Source organism: Asparagus officinalis, chromosome 2 (genome assembly GCF_001876935.1).
Source record: "Asparagus officinalis chromosome 2, Aspof.V1, whole genome shotgun sequence".
Taxonomy (NCBI): Eukaryota; Viridiplantae; Streptophyta; class Magnoliopsida; order Asparagales; family Asparagaceae; genus Asparagus; species Asparagus officinalis.
This window is the reverse complement of record NC_033795.1, coordinates 57,322,501-57,344,456: the sequence shown is the minus strand read 5'-3', so window position 1 is coordinate 57,344,456 and position 21,956 is coordinate 57,322,501. Positions and strand designations below refer to the sequence as shown.

General features: G+C 43.3%; 1 protein-coding gene across 2 annotated transcripts in view; it reads left to right on the top strand.

Annotated features, from left to right (window-relative positions):
* LOC109831506 (glutamyl-tRNA(Gln) amidotransferase subunit A-like) overlaps positions 1–21,956 on the top strand; it is a 49,957-nt gene that overhangs the window by 25,423 nt on the left and 2,578 nt on the right. For both annotated transcript variants that reach the window (XM_020398840.1, XM_020398841.1), the window contains 3 exons: positions 3,500–3,636; positions 3,722–3,892; positions 4,214–4,438. In XM_020398840.1, coding sequence (XP_020254429.1) covers positions 3,500–3,636; positions 3,722–3,892; positions 4,214–4,438 — 533 coding nt within the window. The remainder of the gene's footprint in view (positions 1–3,499; positions 3,637–3,721; positions 3,893–4,213; positions 4,439–21,956) is intronic.

Here is a 21,956-nt window from a genome sequence, read left to right as displayed (position 1 = left end):
TGACACGGAGGATACGAGTACAAATATGCAGGATCAGGGATCGACGACTCAGGTTCAGGATTCGATTGCGGTTCGGAGACAGAGGAGAAACATACAGATGCCAGCACTGTATGCCGACACAGTTGCGTATGCACTTCCAGTGAAGAGTATCGATGAGTTGGTGCCTACTACATTCAGAGAGGCCGAGCAGATTTCGGAGGCTGATTCGTGGCAGGTGGCTATGCAGGAGGAGATGGAATCTCTTCATAAGAACGATACATGTGAGCTTGTTGAGCTTCCGAAGGGGCGGAAGGCAATTGGTTGCAAGTGGGTATACACGAAGAAAGAGGGCATTGAGGGCACTCCATTGAGGTTCAAAACTAGGTTGGTTGCGAAGGGCTATACACATGAGGAATGTATTGGCTAGGTTGGTTGCGAATGGCTATGCACAGGAGGAAGGTATTGACTATAATGAGGTTTTCTCTCCGGTGGTGAAGCATTCTTCGATTCGGATTTTGCTAGCTTTGGTGGCACAGTATGGTTTGGAATTAGATCAGTTGGATGTGAAAACGGCATTTCTTCATGGTGATCGATGAAAAAATATATATATGACTCAGCCATTGGGATTCCGAGCTGCAGGGAAAGATAAGTTGGTTTGCAGGTTGAAGAAATCGCTATACGGTTTGAAGCAGTCTCCTCGACAGTGGTATAGGCGATTCGATGGTTTTATGATTGGTCATTCGTACACTTGGAGCCAGTTTGATCATTGCGTATATTTTCGTAAGTTGAAAGGAGGTGCGTACATCTATTTGTTACTTTATGTCGATGACATATTGGTTGCCTCTATTTCTAGATCTGCTATAGATGAGTTGAAGACACAGCTTTTAAATGAGTTTGAGATGAAGGACTTGGGTGAGGTCAAACGCATTTTGGGAAGGAAGAGACAAGAAGAAGGGCAAAATTTGTTTGACACAGGTGGTTTATTTGAAGAAAGTACTACAGCGATTTCATGTTAGCATGGATACGAAGCCAGTTAGTGTAACATTGGGAGCCAATTTGAAGCTTTCAGCTGATCTTTCACCGAAGTCAGTTGAAGATCGAGAGTTGATGTCGAAGACTCCATATGCGAGTGCGGTTGGGAGCTTGATGTACGCGATGGTATGTACGAGACCAGATTTATCACAGGCGGTGAGCATGATTTCGAGATACATGCATGATCCAGGAGTGGGTCATTGGGACGTCGTGAGATGGATTTTGAGGTACATTCGAGGTACGCTCAATGTTGGTTTGGTTTATGAGCGGGACACTACAGGTGGACAGTTGTGCATTGGCTATGTTGATTTGGATTATGTCGGGGATTTAGATAAGCGCCGGTCTACGATAAGGTATGTGTTTACTTTGACCCGTGCACCGGTATGTTAGAGATGCACCTTACAGTCGTAGCTTTGTTTACAATGGAGGCAGAGTATATGACGGTTACGGAGGCTGTGAAGGAGGCTATTTGGCTTCAATGACTTTTGGAGGAACTTGGTATATCTCAGCGATCCGTTACTATTCATTGTGATAGCATGAGTGCTATCTATTTGGCGAAGAATCAGGTTTTTTATGCGAAGACGAAGCACATTGATGTTCGATATCACTTCATTCGGGATGTTCTTGAAGATGACGATATGGAGATTGTGAAGGTCCACACGAAGGATAATCCGACGGATATGCTCACAAAGGTGGTTCCGAGCAACAAGTTTGATCATTGTAGAAACTTGTTGCACATTCATGATTGTTGAGGTCGTTGGCGGCCATTTGGGTGAACTACGTTCGGCTTGATTCCTTGGGCAAGAGGATACGTAGGCAGTATTTCAGATGCAGCCAGTTTGGATTAGTTGACTTTGATGGGGGTGAGATTGTTTGGACTCTCGTTCGAGTTCCCGACTTGTTGTTGATTGAGTCTGTTGTTGTGGTTTTGTTCCACTTCGTACTGGGACATTTGGATGTATTTGGCTCAGTTTTGGGAAAACTTCACCGAGGTGAAAAATTGTGAACACGTGGGGTGTGGGGACCACACCCCACGTTCTGTTACCCACGAGCACGAGATGCGTCTCGTGCTCATTCGTGGGGGCCACTTGTGTAAACGCGTTGTGTTAACGCGTTTTTCGGCCGAAGCTATAAATAGAAGATTCTAGGGTTTCGTGAATTTGGTTTTTTGGGGGTGAAAATGCAGAAGCCTTTGCGGGAGAAAAACGCAGCCGTCCTTTTGAAGAAATAGGTGATTTTGAGCAGCTTTTTTTAGGGTTTTGAGCATCATTTTGTAGAGAGATATTGTGAGGGATTTGAGAATTTGTTTGAGGGTTTAGGTTGTGAGTGATTGTAAACCCTAGTTGTAATCTCTCCCTCTAATAGTAGATCTCCCCCCTCCTTGCCCCGTGGACGTAGGTAATTTGCCGAACCACGTAAATTGGTTGTATCGCTATTTGCGTGATTTGTAGTAGGTTTTAGGTTCCCTCGACAGGTCAGTCCTAGAACTGATGAGAGGAAGAGTTGATATCTCACTTGGTTGAGATATTTTGCTTAAAGTTCTTGTTTTTTTTGGTGAAACAGATTTTCCTATTGTAACCTGACTCTCTTGTTGTGCTGTCGAAGTGCTACCGAAATTTCCGCTGCGCGCAACAGGAATGATTTGTGCATGTGGATAGATTGATACGAGAAGTGGAGAAGAAAACCACAGTTAAAACTTTCCTACCAAAATGGGTGAACCAAAACTCAACTAGTCATGCTGAGTGTCGGATGATTTATTTCATAACATTGTTGGTTTCGCTCATTCTAATTCATTAACATTTTTCTCCAAGATTATATTTCCATTACTTTTTCACGCTCTTGAATATGTAATCACTACCTTCTTGAATTTATGTTCTCGTTCTGAAATCGAAACCACTAACCTGGATGTCAAGTTTTAATGTTTATTACATCTAAACAACTTTTATTAGGAAAATCAATGTAGCTCGACTTCGCTTTTGGTTCTCATTCATTTCCATTTCATCTTCTTTTTATGTGTCTAAGCATCCGTAGTTATGTGATAAGATGTTAAGAGTATAAAATTATAACCCTCAACCATCAGCTTTGACATGGCATGGGACCAATCAGGTTCAAATCTTATTGGCACAAAATACTAAAGTTGATTTAAATAAAGATATTGCTCCGTGCGTGTAGGTTTCAGCCCATGAAAAGACGCTTAACCTATGGAGGTATCTTGGACTATACAATTGTAGCCTCACTTGAAATTCGAAAGTTGTTTTCCTGTCATCTTTTTCCAGAGTTTTTGTGTAGTAGTAGCATCAATGACTAAAGGAATTCATCAATTTGTTAATTTACATCTGAATAGCTTCATAAGAAGAAAAACTTTGTCATAAATTTCATTTCAAGACGAACACATCTAACTGCTATGTATTTAAGGATATTAATGTCCTGGATTCCAATCATAGTTTACCTTATTATACCTCTGATTAATGTTAAGTTTTCTTTGTAGGTTTGGTTCCTTTTGCCATTGGCTCTGAAACTATTGGGTCCATGATTCTCCCTGCTGCTCGATGCGGGACAACTTGCCTACGTCCCACTTTTGGTACCGTTGGACGAACCGGTGTAATGAGCCTCTCTGAGAGCTTGGTAACTATATTCTTACTATATGATTATATTAAAAATACAAACAGATCGAAAACACTGGAGCTGAAATAAAAATTCTACTTAACAGGATAAGCTTGGCCCTTTCTGCAGAAGTGCAGAAGACTGTGGAGTTATAATAGATGCTATTCAGGGAAAAGACCCAGACGACCTCTCATCTCGACACGTACATCTTAAGGATCCATTCTCGGTTGACATAACAAAACTCACTGTTGGATATCTTGAAGACGCTGAAATGGACGTGAGTATGCCCCCAATATCTTCATACAATTCATTTCTTTGTAGGGCATATTTACAAAATTATCCCCCAAATCTTGATATTTATTAAAATGCCGCCACATATTCAACATTGAGTTAGTATCCCAAGAAAAACAAAAAAAAACAAAAAACAAAAAATGTAACAAATACTTAGGAATTTTGAGAATATTCCTTTGGTGCCTTAGCCCAGTGTTGAAAATTTGTGCGGCGTTTTGGTAGATATAAGGATTTGGGGCCTGATTGGCGGTATATGGGGGGAAAACACTTATTTCTAGTAGAGGTAATACTCTCACCTTATTCTCAGGTTGTTCACCTTCTTTCTTCCAAGGATGTTAATGTTGTCCCTTTCAAGCTGAACTATACAGTTAAATCGGTTCAGGAAGTTCTTAAGTTCACGATGAATGTTGACATGCTAGCCCACTTTGACAAGTGGCAGAGATTAGGATATGATGATGATTATGAAGCTCAAGATCAGTGGCCAGTGGATCTTCGTCTTGCTCGACTGATCCCTGCAGTAGATTATATTCAGGTACTTATGGTTGAAGACTTGAAGCTCTGTATCATTAAGCCTATCTGTTGAAATCTGATGTCATCTCATTATATACATCAACTTGCTCCCAGTATTATGTTCAACTAAGCATATCATGCTATGCCAACTATTACTCTTGAGATGGTCTGGATAAAACAACTTTCTTGGTAGGCTTTGTCTGGATAAAACAACTTTCTTGGTAGGCTTTGTAATTATTTATCTTTTTCTAAGATTGTCATATAATTCCAGAGAAGGTAGTCGAGAAGAAGATTATTTTGATAATGCAAGTGTAATTTGTCTACCATGTCACAGAGGCCCTTATTAAGACACAAGTTTCAGGTTCAATTTATTTGAAGCAAGTGGGTTTATTTCTAGTGAATTCTTTTGTAGACACTTTTTTCTTGAAGTGGGGTTTTCTAAGGAGAGGTAAGCTGTCATTATTATAAATAAGGTTAATTGCACATAGACCTCGTATCATTGTTTTGCAATTATTACTCATGTAGATTCATTTTAGCAGATAGACCTCTCTAGGTTAAATATTTTGTACTATTTTAGCTTAGGTGAAATTTTGGTAAATATTGCTGGAATACACACCAACAAGAATGCCTCAAACGGAGACGCAAAAACACACCCAAGCAGACACAAATTCAATCACAGTACTCACAGATATAACGTGGTTCACTCTTACGGAGCTACTCCACGGTAGCAGACACAAATTCAATCACAGTACTCACAGATATAACGTGGTTCACTCTTACGGAGCTACTCCACGGTGCAACGACGAACAGATATAACGTGGTTCACTCTTACGGAGCTACTCCACGGTGCAACGACGACGCCCAATTTCTTTATACTCCAAAAGAAAAGAATCAAAGAGAACACCCTCTCTTGATCAAGATACTTTCCAAGATTTTTCACAAACTCTCTCTATGTTTTTTCTCTTACTCTTCTATAAAAGGAGTTGTTTCTGGGATGATTTTTTCTGAAGAGTTTTGGCATAGTGTTTGAGAAATACTATGCACAAATAAAATATTATTGATGGGACCCGCTACTAATAATATTTTATTAGTAGGATCCGCTACCTTTTTATTTTTCAAACATTGTAGCAATTTTCGGTGGAATATTAAATACGTGGGTCCCGTCACTTAATTAAAATTCAACAATGGCTGCTAGAGGCTGCTGGCTAACAATCTCTCACTTGAAGATTTGATTGAGTATTAATCATATCTTCACATCATTCTTGGTTGCATCATCCAGATGTCTTGTACCTTTGGCGTCTTGCACAGTCCTCAACGTTCTCAATGAAGACCATATGAGGCTGCATACAGCCTCACCTTCTCGAGCGGAACTGGCTTGGTCAGCATATCGGCTGGATTGTACCTCGTATCAATCTTCACAAGCTTGAACTCGTTCCTGCTTTGCCATCTCCATATGGCATGATGCTTTACGTCAACATGCTTGATCCGAGCATGGAATGCGTCGTTTTCTTACAAGTGAATGACACTTTGATTGTCACAATGGATGAAATGTTTCTCAATGCTTACCTCAAGCTCAAGAAGAAAAGCTTTCAACCATAACAACTCCTTTGTTGCTTCTGCTGCAGACACGTACTCCGCTTCGGTTGTTGACAAAGCCACAGTATCTTGTAACTTGGATCTCCAACTTATCGCTCCACCACCCAAGATGAAGATGTAGCCGATCGTGCTCCTTCTTGAGTCTATGTCCCCGGCGTAGTCTGCATCACAAAAGCCTTCTAGCTATAAATCCGCCCTACCATACTCAAGACAATGGTCGGACGAGCATCTCAAGTAGAGTAGAAGCCACTTGACCGCACCCCAATGTTTCTTCTCCGGATTGCTCATGAAGCGGCTCATAACTCCCACTCCTTATGCAATATCTAGCCTCGTGCACACCATCGCATACATCAAACTCCCGACGGCAGATGCATATGGTATGTTAGCCATGAACTCATGCACTTCAGCAGTCTCTGGTGCTTAGGTTTTTGATAGCTTGAAATAGTTCGCAAACGGCGAGACCATCGATTTAGCTTTCTCCATGCTAAAATTTTCAAGAATCTTCTCAATGTAGGTCTTCTGAGACAACCTCAACCTCTTTGCTGATCTCTCTGATGATCCTCATCCTAAGAATCTAGTTTGTTAGACCCAGATCCTTCATCTCGAAGCACTCGAAGAGACATCCCTTGTGTTTCTCAATGCGGGCCAAGTCAAGCTCAGCAATTAACATGTCATCAACATAAATCAAGAGTATCACATAGGAATCCCTATATCTCTTGATGAAGCAGTAGTGGTCTGTGTCGCATTTGAGAAAACCGTTCTCCTCCATAAAGTTCTCAAACTTCATGTACCACTATAGTGGAGCTTGCTTCAGACCATACAAGCTCTTACGTAGGCGACATACGAGGCCCTCCCTATCTCGTTCCTCGAAGGCCATTGGTTGATGCATATAGATTTCTTTCTCTAAATCACCATAAAAGAATGTTGTCTTCACATTCATCTGCTTTAGATGAAGATATTGAACTACCACAATGCTCAGCATAGTCCAGATCGTGGTCAACTTAACGACAGGAGAAAAAACATCAGAATAGTCTATCCTTATTTTTTGCTCATAGCCCTTCACTACAAGTCTTGCCTTGTAGCGTCTCCGTCCATCGGCTTCATCCTTGACCCGATAAATCCACCAATTGTGAAGAGCCTTTCGTCATCTTGGAAGCTTTACGAGCTCCCAAGTCTTATTCTTCATCAAGGATTTCATTTCTTCCTCCATGGTAGACTTCCACTCGCCCCGAGCTTTTCCAGTCTATTGTACCTTCTTATAGCTCTCTGGCTCACCACTGTCAGTTAGGAGAAGATAATTCATGGTGGAAAGATATCTCTCTGGCACCCTCGGATTTCTTGGAGCTTTGCGAAATGGGATCGACAACTCTGCTGGATCCTGTTGTTGTGCCTCTGACACGTTCTCTTAGTCTCCATCTTCTATGCTAATTGGTATCTCATCGTCGTCCTCACTGCTAGCAATATCTGGGGAAAGAGGGGGAGATAGATGACTCCCACTCACCACTTTGGTCTTGTACACCGCATTCTTATGGAACACGACGTCATGACTACGCACCACCTTGCACACATCGTGATCTCAAAAACGGTACTCATACTCATCTCCTTCATAACCGATGAAAGAGAGCTTCTTTGACTTTGGATCAAGCTTTGATCGGTCTGCATGATTAGTCATGACATAGGCGTCACAACCAAATACTCGTAAGCGTTCTAGCTTCAGCTTCTTTTTGGTCCAAGCTTCTTCAGGTATCCCATAACTAAAAGCCGCGTATGGCTCGTGGTTGATCAAGTATGCAACAATATTGACAGCTTCGGCCCAAAAACTATTGAGCAATCTGAAGTGGATCCTCATACTTCTAGCGCGCTCCAAGATAGTGCGATTCATATGCTCCGTCACTCCGTTGTGCTGAGGTGTGCCTGGAACGATCTTCAGTCTCCTAATCTCATGGGACGAGTGTTTGCGTCGAAAATCGTTTTCTTCATTGTATAACTCATTACAACTTCGATCGTTATAATAAGTTCAAAAAGATCGGTCTTTTTATAAGATCTTTACACAATAAAAATAAAAGATACAATTCTCGTTCAAACAAAACGAAGAGGACATTTATCACCCGCTGCTTTGCATGAGATCTTTGCCTGTGCCGGGGTTTATCCATGGACGACCGTCGATCAAATCCGGTTGTTGAAAATTCGGCAGAGCTCCGTTTTCGCCGAGGAAGTATTTGATTTGAAGCACTGAGATCGACCAAGCGAAATCAGTAGCTCTTCTCGAGATCAAGACCAAGCCTGATCTCAAGGAAATAGGGGAAACGGGCGTCGGATCTCTCGAACTCCTTTATGCCGAAGAACTGGCCAAGATCTGTCAACCTTAGCTAAAATTCGTGCTCCTTTGACTCCTCAATCCGGCAGCACCTCCTCCTCTTGATAATTAATCCCCCTAAAAGGAGGCCCTACGCTTGTATTTATAGGCTTCGGTTGGGGGTTTTTTAGATAAGAATGAATGATTCCTCCTTATCTTCAGTTAATAACTAATTAACCATGTTTAGAGATAGGATTTAGGTAGTTAGGAACCTCAGGAACTGAAAAGATCTCGTGAAAACCCATCGAAATCGTCAAAAACGTATTTTCGAGTCAAATCTGTTACGTGAATTACACATGTGTGTTTTCCGCTTGACTGTTGAGTGCTTGTGTCATGCTTGCGGTGCGCAGGGGGCGGCGGGGTTCGGCTCGGTCCGACTCGGCTCGGTCCGACCCGCGCGGACGCGGGGTTTTGACGTTTTTACCGAGTCTTTTGGTGTTTTCCGGTTTTTCGGGACTTGTATTCTCCACTGTTTTACGTAATTGATCGTCTTGTTAACTTGAATGTTTCGTTGCGGGACTGACCGTCGAACGCGCGTTGGTTGACGTGCGCGTGTTGATCGATGCGCATGAACTGATTGATGCGCGCGAGTTGATCGACGCGCGTTGGTTGACGTGCGCGTGTTGATCTATGCGCACGAACTGATTGATGTGTGCGTGTTGATCGATACGCGTTGGTTGACGTGCGCGTGTTGATCGATACGCACGAACTGATTGATGTGCGCGTGTTGATCGATGCGCATGAGTTGATTGACGTGCACGTGTTAACCAACGCGCACGAACTGATTAACACGCGCGTGTTGACCGACGCGTGCGAGCTGATTTGACGAGTGCGCAGACCACTTCGTTTCATGCGCGCGTCGGCGTCAGATAATCCTCTTAGACTCAGATATCAACGTTCGTCGTCTTCTCTCTGTTTCGAGCCATATTCGGGACCTATAGGTAATTTTTGACGCCTACAGATACCCCCTCCAAAGAATTTCAGACTCGTTCTTTTATAGGGGAGTCTGGAATGTTTTGGATAATATAGGCCATTTCCTCAATCTCACAGAGGGACCTGTGAACTGCTTCAATCCTTGACTCCTTCGGTCTTCAGTCTATTCAGTGTTTTGTCGAATAGATAAAGTTCTTCCGGTGCTGCGTTTATCGTCTGACCGTTGTCGAAATCTTGGATTGAAGTTGATGCGTAAGTTTCCGAATTTAGCTCTTGTCGTTGAGTTGACTTTGAACTAATCATCTTCGTTAGAAATTCATATCTGAATGCGATTGAACTCTATGGAATCATCCTTTGCCCTATTTTGTCGAAATTGCTGATACGCTGGCCGGAATTGACTTTTGTTGTAACGTGTTGACCGACGTTGACCTAGGGTTACGCGTTGACAAGCGTTGACCTTAGGGTTTTGCATTGGTCGATGTTGACTTTCATCGCAACGCGTTGAGTGGCGTTTACGTAATTTTTACTCGTACGTTTACTGGAGTCTACACAGTTTAGGCTCTTAAGGTGTTGGAGCATGGCGGTCCTAAATTTTAGGCTGCAGGACCAACTTGTTAAAGTTGTTTCGTCTGAAAATATGGATCTTATCCCGAAGTTGGATGCTCAAGTCACGAGACCAACTAATAAAGCTGATGAGTCAATAACTCGTATTTATAGAATTTTTGGCAAATTCTCAGCCATCAACGGGTTTGATTAGCCTTTACCGACTACCGTTTGAGTCGGACTAGTATGCAGATTGTTTAAATCCGTTCTGCACGTAACGTTGTGCTAAAAGAGTTAACTCTTTTAGTGCTACGATATTGAATACGTAGACTTCGTCTTTCTCCTGTGGAAAGACTAAACAGCGACGTGTATCAGACGTAGACTTAGGATTTTTGGCAAATTCTCAGCCTTCAACGGATTTGACATGCCTTTACCGATTACCGTTTGAATCGGGCTTGCATGCGGATTGTTTAAGTCCGTTCCGCATGTGACGTTCTACTAAGAGTGTCAACTCGTTTAGTGCTACGATATTGAATACGTAGACTTCGTCTTTCTTACGGGAATAGATTACCCGGTAACGCGTGTTAGGCGCTGACTTATCCTTACTTAGGCTTCGGGATAAAATTCCCCAGACTGAAATTCTGGTGTCTTTTTTAATCGGTGAAAGACTAAATTGGCAACGCGTGTTAGGCGCTAACTTATCCCTACTTAGGGTTCGGAATAAAATTCCCCGTGCGTGTAAGGTGCGGATTTTGGCGTTATGAATAACAGCCTGTCACAATGTTGAATATGTGGGCTTTTGTTCTTTTTACGGTTAAGAACTAACCGGCAACGCGTGTTAGGCATTGACTTATCCCTTCTCAGGATTCGGGATAAAATTCCTCGTACGTGTGAGGCACGGATTTTAGGAGTTTGAAAAAGTGGTGTCTTTTCCTAGGGCAAAGACGAACCCGATACGGGAGAGGAAGAATTTTATATTCTATCTCTCAAAGTTGAAGAGGAAGAATTTTACATTCTATCTCCCGAAATCGAAGAGGAAGAATTTTGTGTTCTATCTCCAGTGCAGAGGAAACTCAAAGTGAGATCTCTACTTTGAGAATCTGAAGAGTGAAACTAGGAGTGAGTTCTCCACTCCGAGAATCGAAAGATTCAAATAATCCTAACTGTTGGAATGTTTGATTACCGAACTAAAGGTGAATTCCTCGTTTATCGAGAGTGAATTATGGTTTTGACCCTAACTGTAGGAAGGTTTGATCAAGCAGGAGTTTGAGATGACCCTAACTGTAAGAAGAATTGATCACTCAATTTGAAAGTGGACCTCTCGTTCATTGGAGGAATCGAGAGGGGATTTTGGTTTTGGCCCTAACTGTAGGAATGTTTGACCGAGTGGAAGGCTTGAGAGGATCCTAACTGTAGGAAGGTTTGATCGCTCGATTTGTGAGCCTCTCGTTTATTGGAGGAATCGAGAGGGGATTTTGGTTTTGGCCCTACTGTAGGAAGGTTGACCAGGTAGACAGTAGGAGTGGGAGTACAAATCATAGTGGGAGTGTTGACTTGTACTGATTACTCAATGGGGATTCTTGTCACGCCCCGCTTCCTAAAATATCGGGGAACTGGGACGTGAGCAAGCCCGCGACGTATTAGGTTGAGTAGAAATAAATAAATAAACTCTTTCTACTCAATCTAATACGTCGCGGGCTTGCTCGCGTCCCGGTTCCCCGATATTTTGGGAAGCGGGACGTGACAGGTTTTAGTGGTGGCCCATGCAGGTCACTATAGTCATGAACTCCTAACAATTCTCAATCACAACAATAAACAATCAATGCAACTAATCATGTGCAATAATATCATAGCATATCAGATAATCAAAATAAGAATTGTAAATCATAAACATCATCTACATAATTCAGAAAATAATCTTTTTCTAAATTAACCTTTTTCTAAATTAACTCATTTAAATTATTTCGCTTAACAATTAATCTAAACTAATTCATTTTCCAACATAATTCTTTTAAATTATTATAATTATCTAAAAATGATTCTTTTACCAAACTAAATTCTTTTAATTCATTATAATTTTTCTAAAAATGTCATTTATCATATTACCATGATATAATTAATATTCTTCAGCAAACAATCCCACACAGATAAATACGTCACAATTAAACTACGCAAACGATTCATAATAATGTAAATATTCAACTACGAAACAAGGAGAGAGGGATCTTGCACGTAATAATTTACGATAAAACTAAGAATTAAATGAAAATAATCGAGGTTCGGGATCTTGCCTCGGGTTGTGTCGAACGAATCGACGCTGACGCGTGAAGCTATAGCCCGCCGATGAGGCGTCAACGACGGATCTGAACGGTGACGAGGACTGCAGAGCTGATTGTGGGGAGTTCGACGGGGCTATGAGGCTGCCGTCAGCGGGAGGGATCGCCGACGACGTCGACGGCTAGGCGAGTGGTCGCGCAGCGGAGTGAGGGCTCTGTCGGCGTGCTGCAAGGGCGGCTGTGGGCCGACGAGGCAGCGGCCGCTGGTGTCGCCGCTGGAGGAGCTGCGGGGGCGGCTGAACAGAGGTGGAGCACGGGACAACAGCATTGTTGCGGAGGAAGTGGTTACGCCAGCGGTGGCTTGCGTCGCTGAGGGCGTCGGATCTCAGCCGCGGAGCGGGATCGACGTGAGGTGAGGTTCTTGTGCTACGAGACGGCGGAGTTGCCCGGCTGCTTGGCGCTGGGGGATGGTTGGGCTGCGAGTTCGTCATCGCGGAGAAACGAACTCAGGAGGGGGTATCGCGGCATCTCGGCTGGTGGTCGGTCGGCTTGGAGAGTTGGCGGCTCGGAGATGGCGGGACTGCGGGAAGAACTCGGGTCGTCCGGAGAGCGCACAAAGGCTGAGGGCGTTTGGGATCTGCGCCATCGTCTGTTGCGAGCAAGGAGAGGGCGGCGGTCCCGGCAGGCTGCAGGGCTACAATGGCGGTCGTCGGCCAGGGCTTGGGGGCTGGCTGGTGAGTTTTCGTGAGCCGAGAATGGGAGAGAGTATAAGGCGGCTGATGTGAACTGGAAAACGAAAAAAATAAAGTGTCTACATATAGGGTATTAGGGTTAGGGTTAATGATTAAAATAATTAAAATAAATAATTTTGGGTACTTAAAAATTAAACTAATTACATAATAATTATCTACAATTAAAAACGTACATGTTACGCTATTACAACAGTTGAAACAAAATAGTCGAAATATACACATATTATACAATTAAACTAGATAATTAATAATAAAAATATATTTACTTACATTTAAAATTCAATAATTATGGGATAATTATATACACAGTAAAACGTATTAGTTATACTAACACGACAGAAAATATGTAACAGTAGAATAATTCAACAAATTATACCAAAAACACGTAATTAATAATACCATGTATTATATGAAATAGTTTGTAATAATATTAATAATACAATATATTATTTAAAATAATATGTAATAGTACCGATAACACAACAAATTAATTTAAAAAATTATCACCGCACGAAATTAATTTATAAATATTAAAACCATTTAAATAAATATAAAACTTGGATTTTAAATCATAGAAAATTATAAAAATTCGAGAAAAATATAAATACTCTTTTAAAAATCATAATTAAATGTTTTAAAATACTAGAAAATTATTTTAACTAGTATCAAAATTCACGGTCATTACAATTCTTGGTGTCAAGTGATAAGAACTTAATACGAAGGGGTTTAACAAATTGTCAAGGATTAAGACATTAAAATTCCGAGTACCATGTCCGGACTCTAACATTGAGGATGTTGAGTGCACAGATACAACGAAAGTTTGAACGGATTTAACCGGAAGAAATTTTGATGGTCCCACCGTCAATTAATCTGATCGGTGGGGGTTTAGTGTTTATCACTTCGTTTATAATGATCGGGTTATCCCTAAGAAAATTACTGTAGCATTCTTCCGGGAACTTCCCGTTACATAAATCATCCACCCCCAGCTTCCTTTACGGAACTGGTTCAGACATAATATTCAGTTACATGATCGGGTTATCCTTAAGAATATTAGCAAAATATTCTCCAGGAACTTCCCGTCAAAAGTGGGAAACAGTTTAGACTCGTGTGCCTATTGGAGTATTAAGTTCTCCAGGAACTTCCCGTCAAAAGTGGGAAACAGTTTAGACTCGTGTGCCTATTGGAGTATTAAGAAGCAGTTTATACTCGTATACTTCGTGTGCCTATTGGAGTATTAAGAAGCAGTTTATACTCGTATACTTGTCGGAGTGTCAGAAGGAGCAGCTTATACTCTTATACTTGTCAGAGTCTTTGAGAAGCAGTTTATACTCATATACTCTTCGGAGTTTCGCCGCTCTCATCTGGCTTATCCCAGCGTTATGACGCCGGATTCAACCAATGTTTGGATGCTATTTTTGAGAGCAAAGCAATCCTTGGTGGAATGAAGGACCCTCCTATGGTATGCATAGTAGTTTGGATCCGTAGTATTGTCATCTTCCTCCTGATTTGTTATAGGTGGTAGCCTAATCTTGTTGTTTTCAAGGAGGGATTCAAAGATGGCTGGAACGTCTTCGTCCTTGAAGGAATACTCTTTTTGGGTCTCGAACCCAAAGTCTTCTGATGTCTTCGGGGTTGCTGTTGCGACGTCTGGTTAGCGTCAACAACTGCTGCAGGTGCTTTTCCTTTACCACGGAAGGCGAAATTTGATTTCGAAGGGTTAGCCATCAGTTGGCTTCTTTCGGCTTTCTTTCTTATGAGGAATCGTTCGGCCTGCTCTTCGCGCACCTTCAACTCTTTCTAGTTGTTGGACGGTGCTACTCCCATAATTTCCAACACGTCCAAGGAGAGGTTGTTGTGACAGGTTTGAAGGATGAAGTCCTCTGTGATCGGATCTCAGCAGTTCATTGCCTTATTCCGGAAGCATTTGACGAAGTCCTCGACCGTCTCGTCGTCTTCTTGCTTCTCATCAAAGAGTGTCATGATCGACACCTCAGCGTCATCATCAAAGAAATGAGCGAGGAATAGGCTCTCCAGGTCTTCCCAGTTATTAATACTTTCGGACTTAAGACGGCAGTAACAATCGAAGGCGGGCCCGCGAAGGGTGCCAACGAATAACCGAACCATCAAGGCTTCATTGTCGGAGATCATACCCAAGTGAGACTTGAAGTAGATTAGATGTTGTGTGGGCGAACCCTTCCCGTCAAACGGCGTGAAGTTAATCAGGTTGAACTTCGCCAGGTATGCTATTGAATCCCACTCTCTTAGATAGAAACATGGAATGCCGGTCCTTTTCACCTCTCGAGCAGACATTAGAGCGTTGATTTTGCTCTCGAGATCTTTCATTTTCTCATCCTCGCTCATATCAGGCTTTGGACAATTCTTAAGAGGAACAATGGAGCCACCCCCAGTGTTGTCGTTTTCGATGGTACCACCCCTAGCGTCGTTGTTTTTAGTGAGACCACCCCCAGCGTTCTGGTCAACGGGAGGGTCATCAACATCGATGTATTCATTCACGTATGAATCGCTAGCTGCTTGGCTAACATTGTTGCGATGACTAGATTCACCTATCTGATTCGACAAAGCTCGGATCTGTTGGTCATGCTCTTCCCTCATCCGCAACATAGTCATTTCTATTTCGAATTTAAATTCTTGCTTCTGCTTGGCTAGAGCATCCTCAACCATTTTAGTTGCTTCCTCGGTGTTAATCATAAATACTTCGTCGGATTGCCCTAGGCTAGATACCGTATTGTCAGAAGCGACTGCAGAGTCGGCATCTGACGCTTCGTCATCCGAGGATAATCCTCTCTGCATTCTTTGATAGTCCCTACGTCTAGTAGTCCCTGCGCGTAGCCGAGTCAGACGATGCGATACGAGGGGGTCAGAAGTAGAAGGTCGAATCGACTTTCCCTTATCGACCATATTTATTGTGACTTCTGGAAGTTCGTCACCTTGAACGGCCGATTGTTTCTTGCGAAAACGTCTTAGCTTCGACTTTGCCATTCCGTTAGAGATCCTCTCGAATACCGAGACCCTCTGCGGAGCGGTCTTGGGGCAGCTACACGCTGATAATACTGCCCTGATAAGCTTAGCGCACGGGCAGTGAGACTCCGATTTGTGGGTACTTCTCTTCCAAGACTTGTTCGTACCTCTAGCCTGATAGTACAACTCATCAGTCAGATGAACGGAGTAACCTATCATGTGTTAGCACGACTTTCCTGGTATAACATTGTCATCGTCAGATGAATACGTTTCTTTTAGGGGATTTACCATCTTGTTGGCGTTCTCAATAGTCACACGTTTAAAGTCATGCATTAGTAAGCGTGAACTCTTGACGGGCTCTTGGACTCCAATTCGACTTCCGAAGTGGTCAATTACAGGAGTTTTTCGTGTACGACCCCCAGATCGAATAATTGTTCGGGGTTCAGTCACCAGATCCAAGCGTTCTTTGATCGCATCCTTGTCTTAGATCCTTATGTAAAGGACCCAGACGATCCGTCATCCTCCTCTTGAAACGGGATAAGTCTACGCTATCGGGGGCTCCACCGGAGATGCGGAACTCAAAGGGATCGACGAAACAGGTGCAGAACATCTTCTACCTTGACTCTGGCGCGGGTCAGATTTGGGTGACCCGCGGGGCGGAGGGTCGGATTTGGATGACCCGCGACTTGGAGGGTCGGATTTGGGTGACCCACAGCTTGGCGGGTCGGATCTGGGTGACCTGCGAATTGACGGGTCGGATTCGAGTGACCTGCGAATTGACGGATCTGATTCAAGTGACCTGCGAATTGGCGGGTCGGATCTGGGTGACATGCGAATTGGCGGGTCGGATTCGAGTGACATGCGAATTGGCGGGTCGGATTTGAGTGACCCGCGTTTTTCGATCTTTTTTGCCGTCGTCTTGGACTTTGGCTTCCAAATTTTGTGCAGTTTTTGTGGCTTCTTTTCCACTTCTTCCCTCTGTAACCTTTTGGCCTCTTGCGCAATAATTCGCGCGTGCGTAAGCAGTGCGCGACGCTTTTTGATCCGCTCTTCAAGAGTTGAACGGGTCCTTTTGACTTGTACCCATTCACTTATTGGTGATTTGGAGGAGAGGGCATTTGTTCGCTGTTGGGGCGCTTGGCGTTGCCTAATTTTTAGATCCGCTTCGTAACGGATCCCGCCAATTGACTCCAAAGCCCTAACGAGTTGGCGTGCAAGGCTTTGGCGCTGCCTTTGACGAGCTCTCTTCGATAAAGTAGGCGCGTCTTCTGTACTCAACTCCTTGATTGAGAAAGAGTTCAGATCTACAACTCCGGACTCGTTGGAGGCCGGAAGGGCGTTGTAAGGTTCAGCTACCGTAGCAACGGGGGCGTTGATCTTCCTGCGCTTACGAGAAGCGGAGGATCTGGAGGAGGAGGACGAGAGGTATTCTTCGTACTTCTGTTGGTCGAACTCGTATTCGATCACCTCTTCAACCGGGACCTTAATCGTCGGTTGCGACACGACAGCCTCGGCAGCGAGACCGTTGGCTCCCAATGTGATCGCCAGCTTGTTTGCGTTGAAAGTCGTTTTCTTCATTGTATAACTCATTACAACTTCGATCGTTACAATAAGTTCAAAAAGATCGGTCTTTTTATAAGACCTTCACACAATAAAAATAAAAGATCTAATTCTCGTTCAAACAAAACGCAGAGGACGTTTAACACCCGTTGCTTTGCGTGGGATCTTTGCCTGTGCCGGGGTTTATCCGTGGATGACCGTCGATCAGATCCGGTTGTTAAAAATTCGGCAAAGCTCCGCCTTCACCGAGGAAGTATTTGATTTGAAGCGCTGAGATCGACTAAGCAAAATTAGTAGCTCTTCTCGAAATCAAGACCAAACCTGATCTCAAGAAAATAGGGGAAACGGGCGTCGGATCTCTCGAACTCTCCTTCTTTATGTCGAAGAACTCGCCAAGATCTGTCAACCCTCGCTGAAATTCGTGTTCCTTTGACTCCTCAATCCGACAGCACCTCCTCCTCTTGATAAATAATCCCTCCCCCTGAACGGAGGCCCTAGGCTTGTATTTATAGGCTTCGGTTGAGGGTTTTTTAGATAAGAATGAATGATTTCTCCTTATCTTTAGTTAATAACTGATTAACCATGTTTAGAGATAAGATTTAGGCAGTTAGGAACCTCTGGAACTGAAAAGATCTCGTGAAAACCCGTCGGAACCGTCAAAAACGCGTTTTCGGGTCAAATCTGCGCGAAACACACCGCTAACCCGCGGGGGGCGGCAGGTCGGGACTTTTGGCCGACCCGCGCGGGCGGCGGGGGTCGGCTTGGTCCGACCCACGTCGCTGTGGTCGGACCTGGCCGACCCGCGTGGGCGCGGGTCGGCGCGGTCCGACCCGCGCGGTACTGCAGGGTTTTGAACGTTTTCACTGAGTCTTTTTGGTGTTTTTCGGTTTTTCGGGACTTGTATTCTTCACCGTTTTACCTAATTGATCGTCTGTTGACTGTACGTTTCATTGGCGGGACTAACCGTCGAACGCTCCGTTGGTTTGACGTGCGCGTGTTGATCTATACGCACGAACTGATTGCATGCGCGCGAGTTGATCGACGCGCCGTTGGTTGACGTGCGCGGTGTTGATCGATGCGTACGAACTGATTGATGTGCGCTTGACGAGCGGTTGGTTGACGTGTGCGTGTTGATCGATACGCACGAACTGATTGACACGCGCGTGTTGACCGACCGCGCGCGAGCTGATTTTGAGACGAGCGCGCAGACCCACTCGGTTCGCCACTTCATTTCATGCGCGGCGTCGGCGTGCAGATAATCCTCTTAGACTCAGATATCAACGTTCGTCGTCTTCTATCTGTTTCGAGCCATATTCAGGGACCTATAGGCAATTTTTGACGCCTACAACGAGCAGAAGTTCTCAAACTCCTGGCTGTAGTACTCGCCTCCATTATCAGATATTAGGCACTTCAGATTATTGCTTGTTTTGTTATCCACACAGACAAGCCACTTCTTGAAGATGATAAAACATCTGACTTGTGCTTTAACAAAAACACCCACAGTTTTCTAGTAGCATCATTAATAAAAGTGTCAAAGTAAATAGAGTTGCCAACAGATAGGACTTACACAGGTCCCCATACGTTGCTGTGCACCAACTCTAATTTCTGCAGTTTTAAAGTCGGTTCGATCTTGTTGATACTCACCCTTTTTTGTTAGCCTAGGATGTAATCCTCACAGAAAGTCAGATCGGTCTTGCTCAGACCCGGAAGTCTCTTTCCCGCGGTCATAATCTGCATCCCCTTCTCACCATGTGACCAAGTCACCGATGCCAAGTCATGTAGTCGATGGATGATGATGATGATGTTTGTCCTGCGACAAGAAAGCGATCGATCATCCCATTGGCGATGTAGAGAAACCCCTCACGTTTGTCATGTGTCACCACCAGAGCACCCTTGGACACCTTCCAGCTTCCCCTGCTCGAAGGATATTCTGTAACCGGAGTTAGTCAGTTGCCCGACTGAAGATTTCGCCTGAGATCTGTTACATGCCGAACGTCGTTCAACGTGAAGATGGTCGCGCCTCCATCTTGAGGGTACAATTTTCCTTTCCAGAAACTTTGCAAGGTTGATCGTCGCCAAGATAGATTGTTCCTAAGTCTTTCTTCATGAACAATGAAAGCAGCTTTTGTTGTGAGGTTGCATGGAAAGATGCATCAGAGTCGATGACCCGCACATCGCTCTTGTCTTTAAGAGATAGGAGAAGTGCATCCGAATCCGTCTCGTGCATGAGATTTGCTGCACCGTCAGCCTGATCATCCACTGCTGATGTTGGAACAGAAGCTCCGTAGTCCCGTGCAAAGTGACACTTTTTTTCACATTTGAAACACTTTCATTCACCGTAACCATTCGGGTTCAGCCCTTTAGACTTCCCTCTGGACTTTGATCAGTCTCGTCGCCCCTACCATTCTTCTGCTCACGCCCTTGTGCCTCGACATGCATAGCACTTCTACTGCTAGAGGCCTCAGTTCCTAAGACTTTGCGGCGAGATTCTTTATCCAGAATTACACCAATCACCGTGTCGAGATTCATCTTGTCATTATCATTGGCGTTGCTCACCACCATCACCAATTTCTCCCACAAATCTGGTAGACAAGAAAGTAGCAGAAGATCTTGGATCTTATTGTCGAACTTGAGATCCACTGCAGCAAGTTGTTGCACCACAGCCTGAAATTCGTTCAAGAATTCCGCCACGCGAGCTCCTTGCTTCATCTTTAGATTAAATAGCTTCTTCATCAGGTACACCTTATTTGAAGCAGACGGCTTCTCTTACAACGTCTCTAAGGACTCCATCAACTCTTTGGTGGTAGTCGCATGCGAGACGTTGTAAGTCACATGCTGGTGATCGAAGGTTGAGCTTGATGGTGGCAAGTGCTTTACGATTGAGTACCTTACATTTATCATCGTCCATCTTCTCAAGTTTCCCCTCCACTCCTTGGAGGGATAGGAAGAGATCCTTCTGGTACAAATAGTCTTCTATCTACATCCTCCAATACCTAAAATTTTGGCCGTCGAATTTCTCAATCCGAAGCCTATCGTCTTCAACTGTAGATCATATGGCGAAAGACTTCGTCTTTTCTCAAACAGTATTTATGAATAATAACAGTACTTATGAATAGTACCATACTCGTGAATAGTACCCAATGCTTTTAAAGAGTAAATGATAATCTAACTTATTTTCTGATGTGGAAGATCCACTTTTAGTGGCAGGCACAGAGCATACGATAAGCAGATATATACTCTAAGTCGGGCTCTAATATCATTTATTGAGATACACACTAAAAAGAAGGCCTCAAACGAAGATGCAAAAACACACCCAAACATACACAAATTCAATCACAGTACTCACAAATATAACGTGATTCACTCTTACGGAGCTACTCCACGGTGCAACGACGATGCCCAATTTCTTTATACTCCAAAAGAAAAGGATCAAAGAGAACACCCTCTCTTGATCAAGATACTCTCCAAGATTTCTCACAAACTCTCTCTACATTTTCTCTCTTACTCTTCTATAAGAGCAGTTGTTTCTGGGATGATTTTTCTTAAAGAGTTTTGGCCCTATTTATAGTGTTTAAAAAATACTATGCATAAATAAAATATTATTGGTGGCACCCGCCACTTGTAATATTTTATTGGTAGGACCCGCCACCTTTTTATTTTTTAAACGTTGCAACAACTTTCGGTAGAATATTAAATAAGTGGGTCCTGCCACTTAATTAAAATTCAACAATGGCTGTTGGAGGCTGCTGGCTAACAGATATTACCCTTGGTTGAAATTAATGAGTCTATCTGAGGGTAAAGGAGGCAAAAAATCACAAGGGATCTATCTGCCAAAATGAAAGTACAGCCTAGTAAGTTAAAACATAGGTAGTATAGAGGGTCTATGTGAGATCAAACTATTAAAAGATGCGGGGAGACATATACCTTGGATCAGTGCTTCAATCTACGACTAGCGACGAAGTGCTTCGATCTACGACTAGCGACGAAGTGTTTCAATTGACAACTAGCGATGACCGGCTAGGATCCTAGCGGTTGAGGGAATTATGACGAACGAGACTCATCCGCAAACTTGCGATCAATCTCATGAACCTGTCGCCAATTTGAATATGTGAAGTGGTGTGTGAGATATGAAGTCTCCACCCCTATTTATGGGGGACTTCAGTTAAGTATAAGATCTTTTAGTTAGCCACCAAATCCAAATCCCTATAGATAGGTATAATCAACCATAATATAAGAGAGATGATTTCACTAACTCCTTGATCCTATCCCAAATCACACGCCAAAGACAACACAAACCTTATAAATAAGACCAAAGGGAGCAAAATGGCATAATTATTTTCTGTCCCGATTCCTAAATATTTTGTTTTCTGAGTGTTATCTAGTTAATATATTTCTGAGGAAAATATTGTATCTAGTTATTGGGTTATTAACTAACCATTCACCATATATAGCGTCGCCTATTATCTTAAATCTTGATACAACGTCAGATTAAAGGTCTGAAATTCTGATTCAAGTGGTCTCATATGCGCATATGCACTTTTTTTT